The sequence below is a fragment of the Vulpes vulpes genome, chromosome 14 (genome assembly GCF_048418805.1).
Source record: "Vulpes vulpes isolate BD-2025 chromosome 14, VulVul3, whole genome shotgun sequence".
Lineage (NCBI taxonomy): Eukaryota > Metazoa > Chordata > Mammalia > Carnivora > Canidae > Vulpes > Vulpes vulpes.
Genome location: NC_132793.1, coordinates 18,161,519 through 18,173,571, shown reverse-complemented (window position 1 = coordinate 18,173,571; position 12,053 = coordinate 18,161,519). Strand labels below are relative to the sequence as shown.

The 12,053-nt window shown below is 40.7% G+C and overlaps 1 protein-coding gene across 13 annotated transcripts in view; it reads right to left on the bottom strand.

Moving 5' to 3' along the window:
- The window catches only part of CHD6 (chromodomain helicase DNA binding protein 6), a 202,143-nt gene that overhangs the window by 111,376 nt on the left and 78,714 nt on the right, over nucleotides 1-12,053 (bottom strand). For all 13 annotated transcript variants that reach the window (XM_072735839.1, XM_072735842.1, XM_072735833.1 and 10 more), the window contains 2 exons: nucleotides 5,798-5,945; nucleotides 3,869-4,018 (listed from right to left, as the gene is read on the bottom strand). In XM_072735839.1, coding sequence (XP_072591940.1) covers nucleotides 3,869-4,018; nucleotides 5,798-5,945 — 298 coding nt within the window. The remainder of the gene's footprint in view (nucleotides 1-3,868; nucleotides 4,019-5,797; nucleotides 5,946-12,053) is intronic.

The following is a 12,053-nucleotide window of genomic DNA, read 5'->3' as shown; positions in this document are numbered from 1 at the left end:
TGGCATGACAGTAATTCTAAGTCCATAAGCATGCAGAAAGCAAGAACAACTTGGATTTCACAGAATAGGTGAGGTTTTAGTGGGGACCTAAGGAATGGTGGTTTATAAGAAGACAAGAAGGAAGGAAAGCTGAAGTGAACCCAAGGATTAAAGAATGAGTCCACAGGAAAACAGGATGCATATACTGTACTAAGTATACTAAGAATACTAAGTAAACAGTCTTGGTAGAACAAAAGCATTACATTGAATGAGGAAGGGAAATAAATGAGGGTAAATAGGTAGTGTGCAGCCACATTTTTTAAAAAATCAGGTGAAGTAAAAAAAAAAAAAAAAAAAAAATCAGGTGAAGTGAGAGGCACCTGGTCAGTTAGGCATCCAACTCATGATCTCAGCTCAGGTCTTAATCTCAGGGTCATGAGTTCAAATCCCATGTTGGGCTCCATGCTGGGCATGGAGACTACTTAGGAAAAAAAAATCAGGCAGGAATTTTGACTTAATATAGGAGTTAAGAAGCAACCACCCTAGAGTGCAGAGCAGTCCGCCCATAGCTCAGGAGAACTAAGGGGATTCCTGGGGAAGGAAACAACCTGGCTCAGCTTGCCGGGCACAGCACAAAGCCAGACGAAACAGAAGGTGCTGACTGCAGAGACACAGAATGAGGCACAGGAGGGCACAGGGAATTTAATTAAAATTAAAGTCCTCTGTTTTAAAAGGCAAAATCATACAAACTGCACAAACCACAGGAGGCAGGAACTGAGACAGCCTTGTAAAAATCTATATACTGGAAATTTACAACTACTACAAAAGTTTGTCTCTGTTCCAGGCACCAACATCCATTTGACAAAGAATAAGAAAGCAGAATCACAGTCAGGATGGACACCTACTTCCTGCCCCAGAATCCCATATCCCAATCAGGAGACTGTCCTCTATACTCCAAAGCAGGTTGGTGCTACCCTGCCAGTCCTGGGCTACAGTGAATCATGTGTAAAGATGTTTTTAGCAACTCTCCACTAGGTAACTAATGCTGAGGCTGCACTCTGGGGCTGGGCCAGGGGCCAGGAGCCACAGCATCAGACACAGCATGCTAATAAGACAGTGCACAGAAACGCGAGGGGGAGCAGCAGGCCTTTTTGGTGTTGACTCCACACCCTTCTCTGCCCTGAGCCGAAACCAGCAAGCAGGCAGACACCCAGCCGAATGGCCTCGAGAGAAGGACACAAGAAAAAGCCTTAACTTCCTCAACTGATTTTCTGTGCCACGGGGCGCTGAGGATTGTCTGGAATCCTAGATGAGATTCATGGCTTTCAAACTGTGCATCAGCCTGGGAAATCTTTGTTCAAACCTCACCAGGAAGTCCCAAATGTAAACCAGATGCAAGTGCAACATGCAGCAGCAGCTAGTAGGGCTCTGCTAAGCACTGCCTTTGAAACCTGCTCGGCCCCCTGCAGGCTGTCCTAGCTGTCCTGCAGGCTAGGCCCCCGCCTGGGGTGCAGGGGCCAGATAGCCAGATCGCCAAGCTTGCCAAACCCCGTATCAGGCTTCTTTTGGCCTTAGTAACAACTTTTAAGGCATAATTAATGCAAATTCAGATTCTATCTTATGTTTTACCACAGATTAGCTCTCTTTTTGTTGTTCCCTGAAGAGAATAAAAAGAGCCTTGTTAAGATATGTAGAATTTCCTGAATTATTTCTATCAGATGAGCTAACACTGCCCTTCAGGTACCATGGAAGAAGTCATAACAGCAGCTGAAATATAGTTAATGGTGGGCTAAATAGCTACTAGGAGAAAATAAATTCCCCCGTAGTGTTTTAACTATCAAACCCACCATAACCTCTCCAAGGAAGGGACAACCGCTCTGGAGTAATAGAATCCTATCGCCTCATAGCAGTCTTGCAAGGACTACCCTTGACTCTCTGCTTGAAGAGTACTGCATTGACAGAACATCAAATCACTATTCCTATTAAATGCTGTGTTCATTGCCTGGATAACTCCTGGCAGAGAGATCCGAAATCAACTCTTACATGCTAGTCACTGGTCAGCTGCTGCCAGGTTATCCCAGGACCAGGATGCTTCCGTGACGTTCCTTGACCATGACCCCTGCTCCTAGCTACTTTCCATGCAAACTCAGGATGAAAGGATACGTGAAATTATGTGAGGATGCTTTAAGCTGGAGGCAAGGTGGTTTAAACAGATAAAGTATTCTCACTGCAGTAAGCTGTCCTAGCACCCGGGAGGAAGGACAGGTATTTGTGCTCTGCTGCGCACGCAGAGCGTGAACTCTGCCAAGTCAGCGACAGTGACTCCGTAACAACAGCCAGGCTGTGTCCCAGAACCTGCTGCTGCCAATGATGCTCCTCCTATCTGCACAGCCTCTATCTTCTTTTCCTTCTAATGTCTTCTCTGTCAGCTCCTTGGCACAGACCTTTTCAACATTTACCTCTCTTCCTTCTAGCATCTGGATATCAGGTCCCTCTTTCCCCTTGAAACCGCTGCCGATGGAAATCCTTAAAGTACAAAGAGGGCCATCTTGCTTCTCTGCTTAAACCCTCACTCAGTGCCCCCACGCCACCCCCATTATTTGATCTTCACTATAAAGACCAAATACTTTAGCTAATATCTAGGGATTGTAAAATGTGACTCTTCCTACCACTCAGGGGCTCATCTCCCACCACTCTTCAGATCACCCCCAATACCCAGCTGAGCTTGTCTGTCTATCATGCCTAGTTCATGATGGAAATGCCTCTCCTAAAATCCTGACCTCCTCTCTTCCTATCCACTCCCCCTTCTGTGTAGCCACTGTATCTAGCACATTCTTTTTTTTTTTTTTTTCAGAGAGAAAAAGAGCGCATGAGCAGTGGGAGAGGGGTAGACAGAGAAGGAGAGAGGGAATCTTAAGCAGGCCCCACACCCAGTGTGGATCCCAACAAAGGGCTCGATCTCACAACCCTAAGATCATAACCTAAGACAAAATCAAGAGTAAGACACTTAACTGACTGATTCACTGAGAAGGCCCCCTTCCTTTATAAGATTTTATTTTTAACTAATCCCTACACCCAACGTGGTGCTTAAACCTACAACCTCGAGGTCAAGTCACATGATCTACCGAGACTGAGCCAGCCAGGCACCCCTCTAGCACATTCTTCTAAGGCTACACTTATCACAGTGTTACACAGCCATATACCTCCTCTCCTTAGAGCCAGGAACCATGCCTTGACACTTATCCTTGTATCCTAGGACCTGGCCTTGCAAGGACTGTTAATACACATTTATTGATGTCAAGTTCCAACTGTAATTACTACTGCATGTGATTTCATTCACTGAATGGCTATTTAGTATGTATCAGACTTCTATATTCTAATGAGAGAGACAAAGAAAATGAAATCAGAAATCAGAGCACAATTATTAGTTGTGTTACAATGCTATGAAGGAAACAAATAAGGAGTGAAATTCAGAATCACTAGGATCAGGGAGCAGGGATCTACTTTAAACAAAAAAGTCAGGAAAGACCTCTGGGGAGAAATCATCTTAGCTTAAAAGATGGAGAACCAAGCCATGTAATGCATGTGGAGAAGAGCATAACAAGGAAAGGGACAATATGGGCGAAGTCCAAGAGGTGGGAGAGATCTGCTAACTCAAGGCCAGGGAGCAGGGAGAGGGTCGCTGCTATGCCAAACAAATGTGATGCCATGGGAGAATCCTGCTGGGCATGGCAGGAGATGAACTTCATTCTAAGTGGAAGAGGAAGCCAAATGAAGATTATAAGCAGCGGCTATAATGACCTAATTCAGCTTCAGCAAAGAGCCACAGAACAGGTGTGTCAAGCAGGCCAAAATGACTTAGGCCGGCACCCTAATCCAAAGACTGTACCTCTGCCTGCCAAGCCAGGGTAGACGCCGAGAGGGCAGATGTTCGGCCAGCTCCAAGAACAGCGATTGTTTCCCCATCATCATCCACCACTTTGAAGTCCAGATCCTCGTTGTATTTTCTGCGCTTCACCTGCCGTCCTGAGCGTCGTTTCTGCAGGGCAAACACACCCATCAGAGAGATGCTGTGTGAGTCAAATGCAAAAGCTTGCATGAGAAAGAATATACTCATCTACACTCACTAACATGGACGGGAGGCCTTTCCTATTTTACAAAAGAAATCTTCCTAGAACACAACTCTTTTAAGAATTAAATTCACTCAAAATGAAATCTAGCTGAGGGAGGAGATCCAAATTGCCAAGATGCCCTGAGAAGAACGTATAGTCTCAGAATCCAGTGAGATGTTTTGTTCATCAGTGACAGTGACTTTTTTTCTCCCTCTGGAATCAGCTTCTATTCTAGTACAACAGGGATAGGAAATAAACTCCAGTATCTTTCAGATCTCTTCCAGCTGGAAGCTCTGATTTTGGGGTAATATGACAATTGTTTTGGTTTTGGTCATATTCACCATACTTAACCATATATTCTTAAAATACTAAGTCATACTAGTTTTATAGGACTTACTTTGAGAATCTCATACCACTCCTTGAAATGCAAGGAGACATCTTTAAGTGTGACAAAACAAGATTCATGAGTCACCATCTGTGGACTCATCTATAATTAAGTAACTTGTGACCTTTTAGAAAGACAACATTCTACAACAAACCAGCCCAGTGGCTTTCCTCAAACAGGAAAGCACATGGTTCATCCCATGTATACATCATATCCAAGCAGCAGAAACACTTCTGGGAACCATTCACCAGCTGGTTCTTTCTCCAATACTTCAACCTTAAGAAGCAAAAACAAAAGCCAAACACTACCTCACTTATTTTAAAAAAACATACATTCTGTTCCCACCATTTCTTCCCTAGGTCACCTCTATGACATTTAATTTTACATGAGGGATCACATACAAAAACCTGCCCCCCAACCCCATGTACAGATCATCATCCTGGAAACACTCAAACCCCAGCTAACTCCCATCGGTCCGATATACCTCCTGCTCTGCCCATCAGGACACCTGACAGTCACTAGCCTGAGTTCAAAGGCAGTGAGGGGGGTGTCTCTGCCCTGACACCTAGACACTACAGCTTATTACCACTGTGACATTAGAAGTTAACACCTTCCTACAATAACACCCTTCCTAGGAATCTCTGAGGGTTCAGAGGATACGTGAAAGAAAGTACAGCAGTAGATGATTTTACATGATCCCTTTGCAGCAGCATAGCCCAGAGAAACTGTTGTGACTATCAGAGCTTTCAAATATCAGAACTCCTATCCAAGACAGGTTGCCTCAACTTAGGAAAAAATCCCTACCAATGTCATGGGCTCACTTAGGAATAGTTCTAGAAATCTCACTCAGGTGAGAAACTCCTTGTTTCCATATTTGGCCATACTTCCTTAGCTATTTTGGCAAAATGAATACATACATCTCTGACTTTTCCAGCATCTGGGATTATGGAAATGTCCTTATGCAAACTGGCTCAGCACTCTGAGCCCTAAAAGCATTACCTACATGGCAAGTCAGGCCCCCCAAGCCCTACCCAGAGTGCCCCACAATTCCATTTTCCATATTCATTCTTTCTGCAGCCTAATATCATGCTATTTCCCAAGAAGGAAGCAAACACCACTAAAAAACCTTGGGAGATCATTAATGTAAGGATTAGGATACTAGGGGAAAAAGCCTGTGATCTTTGGTGCTCACCCACCCAACAGTAAAGGCCAGCCCAAGGCTGTGCATAAGGAGTGTGGGCTAGAGATGGAGAAAGAAGGGCAAGGCAACAGGACCCGTGTCAGCCATAACTTCCAGCAGGGCTCCCGGTCACAGCTGTACCTGGCTGTCTGCAGACTCAGTGGACTCCTCAGGACTCCGCAGGGATGAGTTCGGCAGGCCCTGATCCAGCTCTAAACTCTCCACTGTGGTTTCACTTTTCCTCTTTCCTTTCTTCTTTCTCTCCACTGGGGTTGGTCCTTGCTCCTTGCTACAAGGAGAAATTCAGAATTAAAACTCTTGGGCAGTTTTAAAAACTAAGAGTTCTCACATGATCAAAGTTATGATAGCACATCCTGGAATTCTTATCCTAGGGTAGGCTTTAATGGGGAATCTACAAGACTCTTCCCAGAACTACACAGAAATATGGGAAGAAATATCTACATGGCTTGATGCAGAATTCACTTTTTTACGTTCCTATCATGGCTACTATGGCTATGATTAATGTGGTAAGAAATAAAATAATATTAACATCTCCAAAAACCTTACTTTTGGTTTACATAAATGTCTTGTCTAGTAAGTTTAATTGCTAGATATTAAGAAGCAATAAATTTCAATCTCCCTTTTAAGTTACATGAGAAGAGACATCTCCATAATCTGTCACCATCCTCTACTGAAAATATTCTATATAAGACTTGGAGTAAGTACTAGGAACTCAAAAATGAAAACAATACTGTCCCTGCCCTTGACAAGGTTATAGTTATGAAAACCTTACAAGCCACCTAGAGCCATAGCCAGGGTAGTAGTCTAATGCCTCCTGAGAGAGGTGAAGATAGGCAAAGGCTATCCATCTGCTAAGATGGCAACATCTCTAAGAAGCTTTTCTTGACCCTCCTAGCTGATAAAGTCTCTTTTCTATGTTCCCAAAGCACCTCAGCTGTGCTTTACTTATGGTACTCAAACTCTGATCTTTCACCAAAGTTAGGCACTAATTATAATGTCAGTCTTGGAACCACAGTGCCTGGATCCTATGTAGCTGCTCCATAAACATTTGCAAGTGGATGAGTACTTTACACTTCTCTGATCTCTCCTACTAGATTCTAAGTTCCTAGAGGATACTATGTACTTGATTAAAGTTTGCATTCCTCACAGTAAGTAATTTTATGCCTTATACGTAGTAAATATCCAATAAATACTTACTGAATAGATGGATGCATCAAGATCTCTCACCACTGGGGAGATTTGGGAAAATACAACTGAGCAAGGATGTACATGGAATAGTAATTATAACAGTAGTAGTAATAATCATTATAGCTACTAGTTATATAGCACATACTACATACAGGCTTAGCTCTCCAAGTCTCTCACATGGATTACCCCATTTAGTCTTCACTTCAATCTTATAAGGCAGATAGTATTACTATCCTCATTTTATCACGAGGCACAGTGAGGGTCAGTTAGATTTTCAGGGTAAATATGCCTAGTAAATGATGAAGAAAGGATCTAACCCAAGGCAAGCTCAACCACCCTGGCATTCTTGGGGAATGGAAGTATATTAAGTGCACATTTATTAAAGGATAGTCTGCATGGCTGGATGACAAGGTAAGTGGACAGAATCACTAAGTAATGATCTGATCAGAGATCAGATCAGATCTTAGTTAAGATCTCTTAACTAAGTGATCTGATCACTAAGAATCACTAAGTAATTTCTTTGTATACCACAAAGAAATTGGTATACACCAAGTCATACAGTTTTGACTTCATTCTGTGTGACAAAGGCCAGATGGCAAGCCCAGATAGGAGGGAACGAAGACCCAGGCTAAATACAATCAATGAAAACTCAAAGGTGAAAATCATTTAAAACTCCAGCAGATAGGGACACCTGGGTGGCTCAGCAGTTGAGCATATGCCTTTGGCTCAGGACGTGATACTGGAGTCCTGGGATTGAGTCCCATGTTGGGCTTCCTGCATGGAGCATGCTTTTCCCTCTGCCTACGTCTCTGCCTCTCTCTCTCTCTCTCTCTCTGTGTGTTTTTCATGAATGAATAAATAAAATCTTAAAAAAAAAATCCAGCAGATATGCAACCAGTAAGTCTGAACAAGGGACAGAATATGGAAGATGAGCAAAGAGCCAAAATTACTAGCATTTTCTAACAGGTGAGTTATCGGAAGGTGTACAGAAAGAGAGGAAAACAGATGACCTTATTTAGAGAAGGGAGACCCAGCATGATGAACTTTTGTTAGGAATACCAACCAGCGCTAACTGCTAAAACTGGCCTGCCTCTCTCTTGAACATACTTCACTACTCATGGACCTTTAATCAGGTCAACACAAACAGCATATCCTTGATTCTTTGGGCTGAAGACTGGCTTGCCTACCTATCAAGGAAGTTCTTTATGAAAATTATTTTGGTCCAACCTGAGGAAATGAGATTCAAGGGATCTTGCCATTTTAGAGGACTATAATTTTAATAAGGGACTTGTATTCTCAAATACAGAGGAAAAAGCAAAAGTTCTACTTATCAGTTGAGGACAGGAAACATGGTGAAACAGTTTATAAAGATGCTAAATTTTTGTAGGAATATTTATCTCATATTATACAGTTCCTCACTAAGAAAACTGTATAGCAATTTATATTCTATAAAGCACTTGCATGCTCTATGTATCATTTCACTGTTAACAACCAGAATCCCACCAGGGATTCAGGGCAGACAGATGAACCTCATATTCCAGATGAAGAAGTAGTTTTAAAAGCAGCAAAGGTCTCAAAGTCAGCAGCAGAACAGGAGCAGAGGCCCACACTGAGCTCATCTGACTCACAGTCTGTTGCTTTTAACACCATATCATGTTTTCTCCTATTTTTTTTTAACCCCAGTCTCCCTTTTAATGAATGTAAAAACTTCAAATCTCCTTTAATGTTATTTGAATCTCAAAATAATGACCAAAAGAATTAACAATCAAATATTCCAACGACCCAAATACAGAAAAATAAATCTACAGATCTATAGCTGTTGACGGTTTTTTTAAATAGGATCTCTTAACAGAAGAAGGTTTGTGCTTAATTTTTTGGACACAAATTTAAAGATAGCTGATTAATATACTAAGAATCACCATAATAATCACATGCTCAGGGCTCAGTTTAATCTTCTATAAAATCTGAAATCCTTTCTCCCAACAACTGAAATTAATTTATCCATCTACTAAATATAACTTCACTATATTAGAAAACTTTGTCCATATGTTTAATCTTCATTATATGTATATTTATATATATACACTCAGAACTAAACTCACACTCCAAGTCAAACCTGAACCAAGCTCGTCATAATTAAAGAACCAGAACCTCCTCTATATATGAATCTTTACTACAAGACATAATATATATATGTGTGTGTGTGTATATGTATATATGTGTGTGTTTATGTGTGTGTGTGTGTGTATATATATATATATATATATATATATATAGTCTTCCATTTTTCAGAATCACATTAAGCAATGAGTATAAGGGAGAGTCACTAAGGCACTTTCAAAGTAAAGCCTAGAACACTACAAGATTTTCCTGGCCAGAAGCTGGGGCCAGTGTGGAGCAGAGGGAACATCTTCTCAAATATATGTTGGTAAAATAGGAAAATGACTGGTAAAACCTGCTTGCCTATGTGGGTAAGTAAGAAGATACTCTAGCTGGGAAATTTTCAAAGTGATTTTCTGTAGGTTATCTTTGGCAACAGAATCAAGTTTGAGGTCCAAAAATTCTTCTTAGAGTTCCTCTGATAAAGACAAATATCAGGAAGAAAAGATTCTTTGTAAGCTTATAAATGGGATTTTCAGATAGGACACAAGAAAATATCACCAAATTCATTCTCTAGGAAGATTAAGTGAGATGTGTTTTCTCCTTCTGTGGAATAACTTTTGTAAACTTTATGATTGAGAGTTTTCTCAAATGAAGACAACCTCCAAACTGCTCTTTCTATAGATGGATTTGGTCCATGGATGCTTTTTTGCTCTGTGAAGCCCCAGGTTCTTCAAAAATAGTGGTCAAGGGACACTTAGGTGGCTCAGTGGTTCAACACCTGCCATTGGCTCAGGTCATCATCCCTGGGTCCTGGGATCTAGTCCTGAATCAGGATCCCTGCAGGGAGCCTGCTTCTCCCTCTGCCTATGTCTCTGCCTCTCTCTGTGTCTCTCATGAATAAAAAAATAAAATCTCAAAAAAAAAAAAAACCACACAAAAAACAGTAGTCAAATAACATGTAACAAAACTATGTATGTATACACCCCTTGATCTAGCAATTCCATTTATAGGAATATACTCTAAAGATACACCTCCAACAATATGAAAATATATACAAGTGAGGTTAGTCACTGAAGCATCATTTGGTAATTGCAAATTAAGAAAAACTATCTACATGATGAAACAAAGTGAACAAATTCAGATACCTACAGGAGAGTACTATACAGCTATAAAAATAATTAAGAACCTCCACACTGATGTGGGATGATTTCTAAGATACACTACCAAGTATGAAAAGCTAAGTGCAAAAGGGTGTATCATGCTATGTTTTGTGGAAGAATAAAGGGAAAATAAGAAAACATGCATATACCTATTTGTATTTTTAAAAGAAGGGCACCTGGGTGGCTTGGTTGGTTAAGTGTCTGACTCAATTTCAGCTCAGGTCATGATCTCAGGGTTGTGAGATGGAGCCCGGCGTCGGGAGTGGAGCCTGCTTAAGATTCTCTCTCTCCCAGGGTGCCTGGATGGTTCTGTCAGTTAAGCAGCTGACCCTTGATTTCAGGTCAGGTCATGATCTCTGGGTCCTGGGACCAAGCACCTTGCCAGGCTCCACACTCAACAGAAAGTCTGCTTAAGGCTCTCCCTCTGTCCCTCCCTACCATGTTCACAAGCTCTCTCCCTCTCAAATAAATAAATCTTTAAAAAAGAAAAAAAAATTCTTCCTCTCTCCCTCTAAAAAATAAATTAATTAAATTATTTAAATAAATAAAAAGAATCAAAGGACGGATAAACTAAAAAACAATGGTTATCCATAAGGGATAGGTGGAGGGAATGGATTGGAAGGGATACAAAAAATGCATAATACTTCTCTGAAAGTAACTTTTGATAAAGATTTGACTTTTGGAAGCATGTTTAAGTTCTACATATTAAAAAATAAAAAATTAAAGATGAAAACAAGCTTAAACAAATTAATCCAAATGTCCTCTCCCTTCCTCCACATTGAATGGAGGAGGAAAATCTCATTAATTTATGAACACAATAGTTGACCCCTTAGCAATACAGGGGTTAGGAGTACTGACTCCCCATACATTGAAAAATCCTTGTGTAACATTTGACTCCTTAAAAACTTCTAGTTTTTACTAGAAGCCTACTGCTTCTACTAGTAGCCTACTGCTGACCAGAAGCCTTACTGCAATTAACACATATTCTCTATGTTATATGTATTATATACTGTACTCTTACAACAAAGTGAGCTATAGAAAATGTTACTAATAAAATTTTAAAGAAATTTACAGTACTGTATTATACTAATTGGGAAAAATCTGCATATAAGTAGACCCATGCAATTCAAACCTATGTTGTTTAAGGGTCAACTATATTAGCTTATATACTTTCAGCCTTAGGAGCAGTGAAAAAATCCTAAACTTTTTGGTAGGCATATAGGTGAAGTAATTTTGAAACATTTTAGATGTGATATAGATTAAGCAAATGAGTAAATGTGTTGATGTGAGGAGCCGGGGTTCTCACTGAGGGAGGAGGAAGATGTAAATATGAACTGTTGTAAGGAAAAGAAGATAACAGGAGATGATAATAGTGGACCTACATCAGAAGCACCAGCATAGACTCAGGTTTTCTAAAATAAGTATATATATGAACACATGCATATAAGTGTGCACCCATGTATTATGAATATATTATATGTGTGGGCATATATGTGTTATGTGCATATGTGCATATACACATATATATACACACACACACACATATATATATATATGCATTTCTATGTGTGTTTTCCCTTGCTCTGACAACTCAAAGAGCCAAAAAGTGAAGATGCCTGATTAGCAATGTGCAGACCCAGCACTCAGATCTTGGTTTCTAATACCAAAGTTCCTTAGAGAAATGACTGATTCTAAGGTTAAAGTAGGGAAGATAGAAGATGAGTCTGAAACATTCTTACTATGTCAGAAAGTAAGGGAGTGCTCCAAAAAAATGAAGGCAGAATGGCAAAAAGACACAGGAGTCAACTTGAAGAGCTCTTTCTTGTTGGTCAAAACTGGGACCATCTGAGCACCAAAGCAACTAAGGCCAGTAATGAATTATAGACGCTGAGAACAATAGGAATCCATACCAATCACGGAGAGAT